This window comes from Vanessa tameamea, chromosome 27 (assembly GCF_037043105.1).
Source record: "Vanessa tameamea isolate UH-Manoa-2023 chromosome 27, ilVanTame1 primary haplotype, whole genome shotgun sequence".
In the NCBI taxonomy this organism is placed as follows: domain Eukaryota; kingdom Metazoa; phylum Arthropoda; class Insecta; order Lepidoptera; family Nymphalidae; genus Vanessa; species Vanessa tameamea.
In genome coordinates, this window is record NC_087335.1 from 5363672 (window position 1) to 5381171 (window position 17500).

The window sequence follows — 17500 nt, forward strand, 5'->3', positions numbered from 1 at the left end:
GACTTTGAAGTTTGAATTGATTTCACAATGAATACATTGAAAAGCTAATTTATAGTATGTATTTATAAATGAACTAGATCATTATAAATAGTATAATACCTAGGCTTATTGCTGCCGCTGGTGACAGTACTGGCTACTTTTTTGCTTAGAAGATCGGCAATGCGATTCAACGAGGAAATGTCTTTTCAACTATTCGGTATGGTCATGATTTGTACAGCGCTATGCGTACCTTCTCCCTCCGCTGTAAGCGTAGCCAGGAGTAGGGGGGTTCTCCTCTACCCCGGGAACTCCTCTAACTTGGAGGACCACGGTGGGCCAATCGTCGGGGCGTCACGGTAGCATGCGTAAGCGATCCCGTGATGTAGCGAGTATTCCGGCGCCTTCAGCGCCGGCGAGCTTCACATACCCCCCCCACATAATGAAGGGGAAACGCGTAATGCGTTTTTCCAGCGAAAAAAAAAGTGGTCGTGATTTGTACAGTAACTGATACGGAAATTAAAATATGTCATTAAATATATGTTATATTCACGACGTAGTTTTTCTTAATCTTTCTTTCAGATTTAGGAAATATATAATTGAATGCGAAAGCAAAGCCGCAGGCTTAAAGCCAAGCCAAGCCTCTCTTTTTTAGAAGGCTTAGTTTACCCCGCTCCTCCTCCACTTATTATGAGATCTCCGAAACTATAGGATTGACTTGTAAAGTTTAAGTTTCGTCCTCAGGTATGTTACAGAATTTATTGACTTTTTTGCGAATTGCACACCTTGGTAATGAGACGATGACCTTCAGGCTGTTTCGAATAACGAAAATGCTATTTTGATTATTTTCTGGAAACAATAATTCGCCGTTTCTTCTTAGGTCCGAGATATTTATTTCCGAACCGGTGGTAGATTTTTGACAATCAGTAAGCAAGCATCGCGTTTCTATATTGGATAAAGGTTTTGACTTTGTGACGTCACTAATTAAAGAGGAGTTATCATTTAATTTCAATAGGACAGGCAGCTGGTTATTTTATATTTGTATATTTAGATAGTATGACTGATTAAACGCATTATATTGTAATGATATTCATAATGGACTTCGTCGATTTAAAACTCAGCACTCAACTGCCACTTGGCTTTTTTATTAATGCCATTCTGATGTCAATTAACGTTGAGATGATTGCCAATGAAATGGTTCATTAATAAATAGTTTTATGCAATGAGGTCGGTTATAAATATTCCTCTTTCAATACTAAAACATACGTAATTTATCTAAGTAGGCACTTACCAGTACTTAATAATAACAACTTTGTTATGTCTTGTGACTAGCTTGTAAGGCTGTAGACATCGAGATTTTGAGTTCAATATCCGTTGGATAAGTGAAAAAAATTTAGTGTTCCTGTCAGAAAATTTTCGGTACCAGATCAGAGTTTGAAAGCAGTGCACTTTACGTAAAGCCGTTGGTCTTACGCCTGATTTTTATCCTCTTGAGTCAGATTAGCTATCCTATCGATTTTATAAGTAACAGAATAACACAAGTGAGCAAACGCAAATACACTCGACACTTGTGTTTGCTTACACTTCTGCGTCTACGCTCGGTAACGACGAATCCTAAAGTGGTCAGACGTGACCTTCGACGTGGTATCCGTATCACGAGAATTTCTCGACGTAAAAATTCAATAACTCTAGTGGCCTCATGCGGCGTTTGAACCCAGAGGTTCTGATTTACGATCTTATAATCTAGCCACTTGATTAATAAGAAGGTCCTCAAGACAGTCAAAATCCCTCGGAAGTATAACAGTTCTGATGAACTTGCTTAATATGGGCTATTACGTCACTACACAGTATAAAACAAAGTCACTTCCCGCTGTCTTTCCCTGAGAATGCTTAACTTTTAAAATTACGCAACGGCTTATGATGCGTTTTTTTTGGAATGTTTATATGAATAATATAATACAGTATTTTAAAATTTTTTAATGTGATATCGTAAATAAAAACATTTTTTTTCCATTTATATTGCAAACGCTTGTTGAACTCTACGAGATAGATCAATATAATGTTCTACAATATAGTACACCTCAAAAACGTCTACAAAAACTTTACAATGTTATACGTCTATCTCTTAGGAATAGTCCTCAATAACAATTGTTTATTATTTACTTTTTACGCGAAAAAATGGCTTATTATCGAAACGATTTGAAGTAATACACATTAATTGGTATTCAATTAAGTACCTTAAATAAATTGTTATTGAATATAGCTCTTAAATAAATAAATATGGTTCTTTATAGCATGTAATTTAAATAAATATTTTCGAAGTTATTACAGATTTAAAATACAGGGACATAGCGGTTTGTATTGTCTAATGACAAAAAATCTGGGAACGTTGTATATAAAGACATTCTGAAGTATATTTAGTATCAGCATTGCACCCGGGCGAAGCCGGGGTAGGTCGCTAGTATAAAATATAGTAACAAAAATAAATACTCTCCTTATTTTTACAGATAATATATATACCAATTGTAATTATTTTTTATTTTGTTACAGATCCAGCTGCTAAGGCATCTTTCCGCAATGTTAAGTAGATGGACTTAAAATGTATTCATAGTTTTCAAAACAATGATATCGTTGATTAAAAAATCAATTCAACAAATGCAACAGATAATTTAATTGCGAGTGTAGTGTTGTGTATCATGTGTATCGATAAGTAGACTCAAATAAAAAAAAAAAAAATTCAACTATTAGTAATATTCTTCTTAAATTCAGTGCGTAGTGATGCGAAATTATGTATATCGATAAATAAAGAAGCGAGTTTTAAAAATGTGTTTGTGTAAAAGATTATTTTTTAAAGTGATTGTTTGTTTTTTTATAAACTACGTCAAATGTCAACAAGAAGTACTGATAGAAGAGTCATGTGAGTATAACTTGTATTAGCATACTTTTTTACATATATATATTTTTAATATTTAATATATATAGGCAGATACGTGAATGGGATATCGGATGATAAGTTGACAACCCTTAGATATTAACAATGATTGGCGATCAATCTTGGTCAATCTTATCAGCGTTTCAAATTCGCTTGGTTGCTGACAGACTGCAAGCTCGCCAAGAAAGGTACCACCCCATTTATCACATAAAGTAGGTACCGCCAAACAAAAATTAGGCAATCGAGTGACTATTATTACAGGCAGACAGACATAACATCCTATTTCTCAAGGCGGATTAGCAATGTCGTTGGGTTTGTAAGATGGCCATGATTAAAATTTCTTCGGCCAATATCTATGGGCAGTGGCCACTCACCATCAGGTGCCCTATATAAAATAATCCTTCTTCATTTCAATGTTAAATAACAACTATTCCACTCTCTAAAGGATAGAACCTTATCACCCCATTGGTGAATAAGCTCTAAAGTATTTTAAAAGGAGCCACTCGTATAGCCCAGCGATGGGACACGTACAGGCTGCTACTTTAGTGATTCTTATTATAGTCCATAATAAAAATTCCAATTTCAAATAAAAACACCCGCATCCGCGCCCTAATTGAGCATCTAAGGGTATCCTGAAGAGCTATTTTAATTAAATGAGTGCTCCATTTATAATTGGAAACGCGATAGTCATGTTCGCTCTTAAAATATGATTGAATTTCCGTTTTTTGAGTTCCGTAATCTCCACGAGGACCAATCTCCATAACTGAGCTAGTTCCTGTTTAGTTGATTTAACTCAACTTACCGGTTCTTCTCGGTAGAATCTACATCCTGAACCGGTAGTTGTACGTTTAATATAATGTAAATGTAAAAAATAAAGTATGGTTTGATTTTTAACTGTGCAAGTAATTTAGTTAGGTTTGATATTTGATTCGTGGTCTTGAGGATGAATATATATGTGTGCACTGTGGTCTGGGTGTTCTGGTCATGGTTCCGATAGATCGGTATTTTAGTAATAGTTGGTTGAATTAACCAAGATCAAATTTAGAATCGTCACTTTGCAATTGACATTTTAGAAGACTTTTGTAATGGTTTTCGATTTTAATTTGTTTTTTTTTTGTTTTCTATGCTTAATATAAAGAGGTAAAATTTCTTTGTTTGTATGTACTGCGGTATAAATTATATTTATATAATACATTTTCTTTTTAAATAAATTGCTTCCGTGTGAACCCGGCGGGTCGCTACGCACTGCATCAAATACAAAGTTCCTTAATACAAGTCGCGGTCCTTTGAACTTTTTTATAATAAACCTGAGTAAAAAATATAAGGCTTTGAAATTTGTTTCTTAACGAGAACTCTTATAATCTTGTAAAGTAATGAAGCTTATCCGCATTACATGGAAAAGATTATTATTATTATTAGAAGTTAAATATATTTAGTGATCTCGAATCGACGTACGAGCTGAGGTTATATTGAATTACCTATACTTTATATATTTACTCAGACAATGAAAACAAATGAATCGAGATGGTCGGATCGTGTGGATCTGAAACGAAAAATCATTATTGAGTATCATGTGTTTATATATAAGTCATCTTGTTCTCGGTGAAGAATGACGTCGTGAAGAAATGCATGTTTCAAATGCAATGTCGAATGTATCAATCAAAAAATCAACATCAAAATATACATTAAAGTAGGCTTTTACAAGCACTTTTGAATCGTTATTTTACAATACTATATTAAGTGAAGATACCACTGGTTCGGAATGCAGAATCTACCGAGAAGAACCGGCAAGAAACTCAGTAGTTACTCTTTTTCCACATCTATCATAACAATGACAGAATAATATCTACATTCTTCTTCAAATAAGTTCAAACTTTGACGTGTCTTATTGACGAAGTCAGACAATATAAATCCAAATTATTACAAGAACGAAAACATTGTTAGTATAATTATAATTAACAAAATAGCTCTTTTTCAACATTTAAAATACAAAGTTATGTTAGTGAAATACAATCATATATATGTATATATCCTGCATGGAAGTCAACAAGTATTAGCTCCACGCTTTCTTATCATCTATATAACCTTGTATTGAATAATATGCTTTTTTTTATTAAATGTATTTTTTTACATTATTTGAATTTATGAATATTTGCGGAATTTTATTTTAGAAACGGATACCTTGCCCCAAGAAGGATCTATTGACTTTGCAGAGTCGGAAACTTGGCGGAAATTTGTCCACAAACCCGTATTGGAATTGCGTGACGTAAATTCTTTTACCTACTACTTATCTCATATAATAAGGGGTTTGAATATTTCTGCTTGATTATTTTTTAAATATACTGGCTTTTAAGTCGATGTTAACATTTAACTTTTCCTAATAATAAATTAATGTAAAAAACATCGAAAAAATACGTTGACTTTCATGCAGAATAAACTAAAATTTAATCGCATTTTTATATTAACAGCCTGTAAATTTCCCACTGCTGGGCTAAGGCCTCCTCTCTCTTTGAGGAGAAGGTTTGGAGCATATTCCATCACGCTGCTCCAATGCGGGTTGGTGGAATACACATGTGGCAGAATTTCGTTGAAATTAGACACATGCAGGTTTCCTCACGATGTTTTCCTTCACCGCCGAGTACGAGATGAATTATAAACACAAATTAAGCACAAGAAATTCAGTGGTGCTTGCCTGGGCTTGAACCCGAAATCATCGGTTAAGATGCACGCGTTCTAACCACTGGGCCATCTTGGCATAATCGCATTTAATTATACAATATTCATTTTTATGCTTAATTAGCCGGGATGGCCCAGTGGTTACAACGCGTGTGTATTAACGGATGATGGTGGGTTCAAAATAATTTGTGTTTATAGTTCATATCGTAATCAGCAAGAGAATATTCTGAAGAAAATTGAAAGTGTCTAATTTAAATGAAATGCATGTCCAGGATTGGTGTTAGCCTTAAGCCTTATTCTTAAAGGTAGAGAAGGGTTTATCCTAGCCGTGGGTTATTTCCAGGTGTATGTGTAATGTAATTAAATTACTGACTATGAGTGACTTGACGATTATTTTCGATAGAATCCATATTTCGAATCGGTGATTCCAAATTTGAATAAATAATACAATGACTTTAAATTTCGAATAATAATTAATGTCATATTTAACACTAACGCAAAGAGCATATCGTACCTAATTGCATTATATACACTATGAGATTAATGAATTTAAGCCCCGGAGCGAAATTACAAGTGCCGTGTCGCCCGCACGTCAATTAAGCTAATTTAAAACAATGACGGACCCCCAACGTATCGCCCGCAACGCGATTTAGAACCAGTCTCATTACTGGGTAACCGTTTCAAAGGATTGTGTAAATATTTTTACTGGTATTTGTAATTGTGAGATATTAATGTTTTAGGGCATTGTTTATTTGTAATTATTAACCGACTAAATAAGATGTATGTACATATTTTTTGACCACATTCATGTGCATTTAGATCTATTTAGAATCGCAAGGTAAAACAACTACCCCCGATCTACAAATAAACCAGTGAATAACCGGCGAAAACTGGTTTTTGTTTTTTTATTTTTTTATTTGTACAGTTTTCAATATGACAAAGAAAAAGCCAATAGGCGATCATTTAATTTCGTTTACTAATTAGTGAGTTCATAGATAATGCGTTTAATTAAGCAACAAACCTTATACAGTGATTATCTAAATTGTCCTTAATAAATAATTAAATTGATTATTAAGCACTTACTTATTGAATATATCCTGATATCTAAACTATTAAGATATCTATATTATTACCGTCTTATATACAGATACATATATATATTTAAAAAATGGAATATAGTGCGTATCTTAATTAAAACAAAGTTTAAAGAATCATACTACATATGACTAATATTTACGAACGTATACATAGTTCGAAGTAAAATTTTAATTTCAATCTGCCTTTAAATTACGTATGTGGAACATATTGATTTAATATTATCGACATGTTTACAAGCACATCACTTGTTCCCCCTTTAACCACGAGTATCGAGTGACAAATCGCTGACACCGTTACGTCCATAAACGCCATCACAATCGCTCGTCCTTGTCGCATGTTTAGTTCTCAACATACGTCAGAGCGAGACGAGTATCGGAAGGATCTTGAAATCTAACAAGTGCTCTGATTGAAGGAGTCTATCGAGAGGACATACGAGTGTGTGATCTGAAATCTACAGTTTAAAGTATCACATTTAGTTTAATTTAATTTGTTATGTTTTTATTTATAGGAATTACATTGATTTATAAAGAAGTCTCACAGAGATGAAGTATTGAGGTAGAAGGTTTTCTGTTTTGTTAGTAATATTTTATAGCACACCTTCACCCCCACAAGGGATGAAATGAAATAAAAATTGTCCTTTTCCCCTTCCCCGTAACTCAAACAATCAACATACCATATTTCATCTAAATAGGTTCAGCAGTTTGAGTTTAATATTAATAAAGATTACACTAAAAATAAGGATAAATATCTTTTTGTCGAGCAATCCTCGATAAATAACGTAAGAAAATCTGTTCCCATAAATGTATAACTGCAGTGCTGTATCGATATTTGTGCTGTATTATTGTATGTTAAGCACAAAGAACGAATAAGCTCATTGAGCGAAAAGGAGCAAGCGCTCCGAATTCATTATGGATTTTAGCTAATATCATGAAAGCCATGAATTCAATTTCGTAACGTATTTTTGGGTCGGTCAGAACACGTTTCGGCTGTTTTGCTATGTCATAACACGAATAAAGCGTGCTTGGTTTAACGATGCCTTATTGTTTTGTGAACAGATTTTTTAAAATTCTTGATTCTTTTATGGCCGATGTCAGGTCATCACCTGATGCCCGATCCCTAAAACGCTCGTGAAACCGCGAGCATCAACTAGTATATATTATAAGAACATTATATATATCAAATAAATAATTTAGATTCAATAAAATTACTTTAAAGATTACCTCTTATTCTATGATATAGATAGTCGGACGGGAAAATAGATTCCCTGACCTGACATTGTAATATTAACCATTCCTTACATTTGTTGATGATTGAGATGTTATGTCTCTTGTATTTACACTGGCTCACTCACCTTTCAAAGAGGAACACAACATTGCTGTATTGCCGTTTGATGCTGAAGCACGTTACAATTGGGTGGTACCTACCCAAACAGGCATGCACGAAGTCGTACCACCAAGTCAATTTCTCTATCAGTTACTTTTTATTATTATATTCTAAATATTTAATGAATGATGCAATTACAAATTGATTTAAAAAACGTCTGTTTGTTCCTTAATAACGATGTATGGAGCCAATGTGTACGGAACACGTTAATGTTCAACCGAGAGTTAAAAGGATTGAGTTAGTCTCCAAGCCTTTCAGTGCAAAACATACAAGTCCTGATTGCCTGTAAATATACAAATATTAGATGGACAGTGTAAAATGTCCACCTTTAGTTTTAAAAATAATACTAGTTGGTCACCCGCAAAATCTCTCGTTTTTTCAAAAGATTTTTTAGACATGATGTATGCACCTCTGACAGATTTTGTTTTATTTTTAATTTAACTGTAAACTGCAACACTCATCCCCATTTGGCGCCATAATTATGAAACCTTATTTAAATGAAATTTATAATGTCAAATAGTATACCTAATGTATACCTAATGTATACTATTTGACAGCTAGAATTTTTCAGCTAGAATTGGAGTTTGTCGATAACAATTTCTTTTAATTTTTTTTTTTTACTTTTGCAGCCTTATTCTTCGTGATCTTGTAACAATTTAGTAAATTGCAATCATTAATTCTCTTTTAATTTTCTGCACATCTACGGCTGAAGCTCTTCAAAATGAGCCGATACCATAACCGATTTTTTATATGTAGCTATAGTTCCATGATCACTGGGACAAAAATCCGCTTACATTAGTAATATATAAGATAAGGACATATTTTTACTAGGTGGCCATGCAAACCCTTTTAAGGATAAATGTCTCATGTCAACGGAAATTGACTTCTCGGCTTTGGCGAGTTTGGAAAAAATATTATGCATTGTTGAATTTTTGGCAAAACAATGTTAATTTGATTAATCCCTTCTTAGACAACTTTTTTCTTTTTTTTATGATAAAGGTAGACGGACGAGCAAATGGGCCATCTGATGGTAAACGGTCACCATCGCCCATAGACAACGGCGCTACAAGAATACCAATCATTCCTCACATCGCCAATGCGCCACTAACCTTGGGAACTAAGAAATCCTTTGTGCCTGTAGTAACACTGGCTCACTCATCCTTCTAGCCGGAACACAACAATACTGAGTACCGCTGTTTGGCGGTAGAATGTATGATGAGTGGATGGTACCTACCCAGACGGGTTTGTAGAAAGCCCTACCACTAAATAGAACCCAAAAATGAACACTAAATACTTCTGCATAGTTAAGTGCGTATTTAATTTGAGAAAATGATTGGGCTCCTTGTTTCTTGGCGGTTCTTTCGGTTGAATAAACATTCCGAATCGGTAGCCTTACACTCAATTTAATCCAATAATAAAGTCCTATGAGAACTTACTTTAACGTTCATTAACAATATTTTTATTTATGATACGAAGTATTACAAATCCAAGTAGATCTAGGTCACAAGTACCATATTGGATCTGTATCAGATTTCTTGATATATTGGTACCACGGAGAGATGTCTCCGTTCAGATGTCTCGCTATCTATTTAATTCCATATCTGATAACAGAACTGATTTCCCAAACAAATTTAACAATGGCTATTTACTTACATGCTTATGTTCGCGTGACTCGCATTCACAAAGGCTTTCGTATTTGGAGCTATTCCTATAACAGTTCTATTCAATGAAATGGATTTAATAAATCATAGAGTTTTTGATGTAACGAAAATGGTATGAACGTGTCTCCGATCTGAATTGAGTGATTGAGTTTTTCTGTCAAGTAATTCGAGATGGTCCAGTGGTTAGAACGCGAGCATCTTAACCGATGATTTCGGGTTCAGACCCAGGCAAGCACCACATTCATGAGCTTAATTTGTATTTATAATTCATCACGTGCCCGGCGGTGAAGGAAAACATCGTGAGGATACCTGCATGTGTCTAATTTCAACGAAATTCTGCCACATGCGTATTCCATCAACCCACATTGGAGCAGCGTGGTGTAATATGCTCCAAACCATCTCCTCAAAGGGAGAGGAGGCGTTAGCCCAGCAGTGGAAAATTTTAAAGGCTGTTAATGTAATGTAATTATTCTCAGTACCAGTTAGGAATTAAAAAGTTCGCTTTCCCGAGAAAGAGCAACGTGTCGTCGTTTTTGAGCTTGATCTCGTTGATTCAGATTACCGTCCATCCAGATTATGAAAAAGACGAAACGTAGAGTGCTTCTGTGTTTGCACAAACCTGTACACTATTATTTATGCTGAGTAGTTTTGAGCTGACCGTGGTATTTAAAATATGAACAAAATATTTCGTAATTGATTTTAATAATAAGAAATGTTTATAATAAGTAATAAATAACAATTGGATAATTCTTATAATGGCGAAATAAGCATATGTATTCATAGACGCGTATTAAAGGCGTTGTTTCTAAAATTTGCAAGTAGTTGTTCCATGAGTTTTCATGTCCGCATGGATCGTAGCCTGATATTCCGAATAACTTGACTAACGAAAAAAAATATTTCAAATCTTACTGACAGATTTAAGAGTTTTTTTTTTTTTTAATATTTTTTATATCTTTCAATCATAATAAGTGTTAATGTTATTGAAGAAGTACTGAGGCTGGTACGCCTTCTATCTCAATCCTTGTTTAACGTTACAAACTATTTAAAAATGTAATTATTCGTGATTCCGTTTTGAGGTTTCTTCGTATTACCGCCAAGCACATAATTATGTTGCCGAGTTTCACTGTAATTAAGTGAGCAAGTTTTAAAGGTAATATTGGCATTTTATAGAAGAAAAATTTATAAAGCGGAACTTTGATTTGAAAGAAATAAGTAAATAATTGAAACGCATAGAAAAACGTAGAAAACGTTTAATATAAGAAACTTAACAATATATATTATAATAAATTCGTACGATTTCTCTAAATCCGTTGGGGAGGGGAGCTTCCTGAAACATGACAAGAATGATAATATTGATACTTCGAAAGAACTTACGCCCTAAACCTGAATTTGTTATTAACAAAAAAAAACTACATCCAAATGTTATGTTAAACGTCATAAAAGTCAATATGCTTGTCAAGATTCGTCATAGACCCAATGTTGGCAACTTACGGGATATCCCCATGCGTCCTCGTGAAAAAAACTAAATAAAAGCCTCCCGCGAGTCCCTCGTACTGCGCAATAATTCGTTCCCTAAAAGGGTATACTAAGTTTATTGTTCCCTATGTTTTTACTAAATAGTGGTATCACACCAGTAAGAGCAGACCTCCCGCGACGCTGCAATTATTAGACTTTACTATAAAGGCTTTGTTAAAATGCTTTGTAATATTTGCAGGACATTTGATAATTAATCTTTCATTTATAACTTGTGCTTCGCTATTGCAAAGCAAATTGCAAATATTGCTGCATTTTCAACGCGAGTTTTTTTGTTTTATTTTAAAAAAAATTATGAACATATTTATTTGGCTTGGTTGATTTGTGAAGAAAATAATTTTGAACTATTCGAAATGTTATTAAAATACAGGTTTTAATATTTATCATTGAATAAATAATTGAAGATAAAGTCAAAATATTTATGCATTGAAATAGTATTTCTGATTATCAAAAACCAGTTACCGATTCGAAAAGAAATACCTAGACAGAAGAAAAATATGTGTTTTTTTTTAAACAATATTTGCTGACTTTGAATACAATAATAATTATTCAATAAATCTATACTTCTATACTAATATTATAAATGCGAAAGTAACTCTGTCTGTCTGTCTGTCTCGCTTTCACGTCAAAACTATTGGACCGATTTAAATGATATTTGGCATACAAATAGTCTAGAGCCTGAGAAAGGACATAGGCTACTTTTTATTTGGAAAAAGTGCTGTAAGGGGTTGAAAAGGGGGATGAAAGGTTGTAAGTTATTGAAAGTATTGTCATTTTTAGGACTAGAAGCATAAAACTTATATTTTAGTCTGTATACTTATAAACTAACATATCATGACACCCACTAAGGAGCGAATTTTGGCAATTCTACCCCTAAAAAGTGAAATAGGGTTGAATGTTTGTATGGAAGTCCGTAATTTTTTAAATTAGAAACATGAAACTTTATTTTTGGGATACTGATTAAAAAGGAGTAGATACTTATTTAAGTGTTTCTGCATTTTATACTCCTACGGGGGTGAGATATGGGTAAAAATTTGTATAGAAGTAGGTCATTTTTTAAAATAGAAACATGAAACTTTCTTTTTGGGATACTGATCAAAAATGAGTAGATACATATTTAAGCGTTTCTAGATAATCTACCTCTAAGGGGATGAAATAAGGGTTGAAAGTTTTTATGGGAGTCAGTCATTTTTTTAAATCAATAACATGAAACTGCTTTTTGGGATACTGATTAAAAATGAGTAGATACGTATTTAAGCGTTTCTGGATATTTTACGCCTAAGGGGAGACATAGGGGTTGACATTTCGTATAAAGGTTAGTCTGGAAGTCCGTCATTTTTAAAGTTAGAAGCATGAAATTTTATTTTTTTGGCTACTGATTAAAAATGAGTTGATTCGCATTAAAGCGTTTTTGGACATTTTACGCTTAAGGAGGGAAATTGGGTTAACATTCCGTATACAGGTTAGTCTGGAAGTCTGACATTTTTTAAATTAGAAACATGAAACTTTATTTTTGGGCTACCGATTAAAAATGAGTTGATTCGCATTTAAGCGTTTCTGGATATTCTACCCTAAGGGCTGAAATACACACCAATGTGGTATACAAAGAGGTCTTAAATTTACGTAATATTTTAAGTTAATTTGTAAATATATTCATATTCTACGCGGGCGAAGCCGCGGGTAACAGCTAGTAGTTTCATAAAATCCTTTACAACGCAAATGTTTATTTACATTTTGCGTTTGAACTTTTCTTAACGTTTTATGGGACTTAGTAAAGCGTATACGCTTACACACAAAAGAAAACAAAACAATTATTAACCCTCTGTTGTCGTGTAACAGAACTAAGCTTATGTTTGTTCCTTAGATTAATAGTAGGTACGTCACAATTAATAGAATAATAATTATGTCTTTACCAATAGGTATACATCACAAATCATATGGCGTTAATCATATGGCGCAAAAAGATATTGAGAAGATCAAAATAATAGTTGTTGTGAAGGTATCGCAAGGTAATTTGTACTGTTTATCCTATGTAGAGGCTATTCCATAACAGTGGGACTACCTACAAGACACCCCCCCCCGTGAAAAGTCCGTACAAACATTTTGTCAACAGTCTTTTTTACTCAAACCTGTAATTCTGTACAGATGTCTATACGACAAAAGTCTTTTTTTTATGATATCGGTAGGCGAACGAGCAAATGGGCCACCTGATGGTAAGTGGTCACCACCGCCCATAGACAATGGTGTCGTAATAAATATAAACCATTCCTTACAACACCAACGCGCCACCAACCTTGGGAACCAAGATGGTACGTCCCTTGTGCCTGTAGTTACACTGGCTCACTCACCCTTACACACAACAATACTGAGTCAGTACTCACGAGCCAGTACTCACCCATTCATCAGGTATTCTACCGCCTTCTTTGGCGGTAGAATATCTAATGAGTGGGTGGTACCTACCCAGACGGGCTTGCACAAAGCTCTACCACCAAGTCTGTGCCAAGTCTGTGTCTTGTGGACCTAGCATTATGATACTAACACTAACATTCTATACTACTCAAAGCAAATAAGAGTTGAGAATTGCCTTCGTTTGACTTTTATATCTTTTAATTATCATAGTGATTGTAATCAATATCTCTTGTCAACACAGTTCAGTTTCGTATTTGACGATCGAATTTAACGTTGAATTTTGATGATAACGGCTTTGCTTTACTAGTTTAATTAATACAATCCATCAACCAGGTTAATGCGTTGTGATAATTATTATTTTGATCTGTTGCATATTATTCTGTTCGAGATTATATAGATTAAAGATGAAAACGAATTTAGTATTCGTTGATTTATATATTGGTATTAATATTAGATGCTGGGTAAAATACGAATATTTGTTTTTGAAGTGATAACTTCTTATGGAAGAGTAAACCGTACTTCATTACGTAACGCGTTACGTAACGAAGTACGTACGTAAGTTACTAGTCTTGAATATGTACATTATAATATTTTATAATCAATAAAATATTTTATTTGCTTTCCTTACATTATCATATTAATATACATAAAATTGAAGTAATAACAATTTCAATATTAAAATTTCTATTTAGATTAGTTTAAGTTATCGCTCATGTCCGGCGCCCCAAGACGAATTATTATATTAAAAAAATAAATCCTGGAACCCGATCGCAGTGCCACGTACCGGGTCTTAACATCCAATGATTCGCTCAAACATACAGATAAAAAACGTCGTTCAGGGCTTCAGTGCCATATACATACAGTACAGAAGAATTACATATTTAACAAAGATAAAATTAAACCGTACAGTTTGATTGACGCTAAGCGAAAATATTTTTTGAATTTGATAAACCAATTCTTGAGGAAATTTTATTGGCTTTTCACATCAGCCTACTGCCCACAGGGCAAAGCTGGAAGTTTTAGTTCCGTTGATACCGCGCGGAGCACCCAGTGAGGTATATTGCAAATTTAGAACTCGAACTTGGGGTAAATCTACTAATTTACAGCGGTCACGATAACCTATTCCTATCCAACTTCGACTGAACTGCAACTGGATCGTTGTGTTAGTAGAATTAGAAAACCATTAAACGGTTTCGATTCGATTGAGAATTGACCCATCGTAAGGCTGAAGGTTCCAACATCTTGGAATTCAATCTTGGATCAGAGTAGTAGAAAATCTAAGAAGAGTGGTACACCCCATCGAAAAGTACGTGAAGCCTTTTATCGTGCGCCTAATTTCTTTCTAGTCGTGTCATTGGAATATACACATGTAATAACATAACATAACATAATCAGCCTGTAAATTTCCCACTGCTGGGCTAAGGCCTCCTCTCCCGTTGAGGAGCAGGTATGGAGCATATTCCACCACGCTGCTCCAATGCGGGTTGGTGGAATACACATGTGGCAGAATTTCGTTGAAATTAGACACATGCAGGTTTCCTCGCGATGTTTTCCTTCACCGCCGAGCACGAGATGAATTATAAACACAAATTAAGCACATGAAAATTCAGTGGTGCCTGCCTGGGTTTGAACCCGAAATCATCGGTTAAGATGCACGCGTTCTAACCACTGGGCCATCTCGGCTTTAACGCATGTAATAGTAGGGTGTTTTCTTTTGTGTTTGCGCTCACATTTACGCCCCATATTATATCCTGCGCAGCTGGTAGTAACCAGTGTTGCTGATGATCTCCAAATGTAGACAAACTAGGTTACGCTCGTGGCGTCGCTCACGTTTCAGGTCTTGGTTGTCAGGTATTGTTTACACAGTATTTTTATAAATTATAGCATATGTGTTATTCTTATGTATGAGCTATATTATTGTAAAGTTTCATTAAAACCCATTCAGTAATTTTAACGTGAAGGCTAACAAACGCCTTTATAGTATTAGTAAGGACATAAGCACACATAAGCAGATATAGACGTTTGCTCAGATTTACTTAAGAAGGTTTTAGAATTGGTCTTCCGTGAATAATACTGGAAACGCTCATTTTAATACTATCTCTAGTACATAACGATCGTATAGACGAACCATTACACGGTTGTAAAGTGTCTCGTTCGTTAAACTTGTCCAACAAATTACTCCTCCCTTCGTGATAAAAAAACACCAAATCTGGAAAACATTGTATTCCCTATTTGGTTCTACATTTAGTGTCCGATAAACTTAGTGTTTTTTTCAAATTGGTCTCTATTGTTACTGACATAAGGCTCATGAGAACGATGTCACGATGCAGCAATAGTGGTATATAGGTGTTAATCTGTTCGGCTGATTTATTACGTGTTAAAAAAATTCACGCCTAACTCACTGTCGTGAAGTCTTTCGGTAGTCGCATATAACAAAAGAAAGAGATAGATATATCAATGGAAGTAAAAAGAAAATGAGCATTATGTTTGTACCTTGTATTTATATTGTCAATGCTGTAAGTATTACCATTGTTACTATCTTAACCGAGATGGCCTAGTAAATAGAACACGTCGATATATTCCTAATTAGTGTTATAAATCATCAACCCGAAAAGAACCAACGGTGGAATACTCGCCAACCATTACGTAGAAGAACAAAATGTTTTTGCTTAGCTGTCCTAATTCAAGGCTTCCTTAAAAACCACAACCTACTCATTGTATATTTTCAGTATAACAATAAGCAATAATTAGCATTTTTGTGTTCCAAGTACAAGGGACATGAGATTGACATTGAGCTTCAGACAATGATGAAGATGTAAGAATGAAGTGTGATTTTATTTAAAGACCGAAAATCTACTAGCAGACCTGGCCACGTCGTTCCGTCGAAAGAAAAAAAAAACATCAAGAAGAAGATAAACAAAAAATAACATAAATTAACTATTCTTTATTCAAGCCGGATTATAGGTAATTGGGATTTTCATGTTCGAGAATTTAATTTAAAAAAAAGCTTCCATAGGCTCACAATGTAGATTCTACTGAAAAGCCGGCAAATGACAAAGTGAGAAAAGTAACTACTACTATTTAGAAATACATTTCGCTAACGAGGCTACGTTTTTCCTTAAAGCCTCTTGTGATCGATTCACAATGAGTTACAACGTACTCTGATTGGTCCAAATTGCGACGGCAATCTAAACTATATAAAGTATAAAGTAATACGACTTTTTCCCCCTATAAATAGATGTACTTCAAACAGGCCATTGGATCGAATATCTAACGTTGAACCAGTTAGGTATTTGTTCTCTAAGATAATTACATGATAATGTCTATCACTTACGACAGTATTTCTACTATTATAATTTCCTATTTGGTTGGTCCATAAAATGGTCTCCAATGTTTGTAAATTGTTCCATCTGTTAAATAAACATTTTACGGGTCGGTTGTAGTTCTACTATATGTGAATTCTCCGAACCGCATTGGAGCAACATGGTTGAATAACTGCGATATTCTTCCTCAAGAAGAGAAAACTCTTTTGCCTAACCCTGAGGTATTGCCATAGTCTTGCAGGCTTTTGGTCATATGTCCTACAAAAAAGATAAATCTATACCTTTATCATATATAATAATCAATTTTAATTTACATTTTCTTGGTGGTAGGGCTTCGTGCAAGCCTATTATGATAAGTACCACCTACTCATCATATATATTATTGCCAAACAGCAATACTATTGTTGTGTCCCGGTTTGAAGGGTGAGCGATCCAGTCTCAACTACAGGGACATAACATCTTAGTTCCCAAGGTTAGTAGCGCATTGGCGATATGAGGAATGATTGGTA

At 34.3% G+C, this 17500-nt stretch overlaps 1 protein-coding gene across 1 annotated transcript in view; it reads left to right on the forward strand.

Annotated features, from left to right (window-relative positions):
• Window positions 1-2744: 2744 nt before the first annotated feature.
• LOC113392039 (hemicentin-2-like) overlaps window positions 2745-17500 on the forward strand; it is a 60267-nt gene continuing 45511 nt past the window's right edge. The window contains exon 1 of the mRNA XM_026628252.2: window positions 2745-2893. Coding sequence (XP_026484037.2) covers window positions 2800-2893 — 94 coding nt within the window. The 5' untranslated portion in view covers window positions 2745-2799. The remainder of the gene's footprint in view (window positions 2894-17500) is intronic.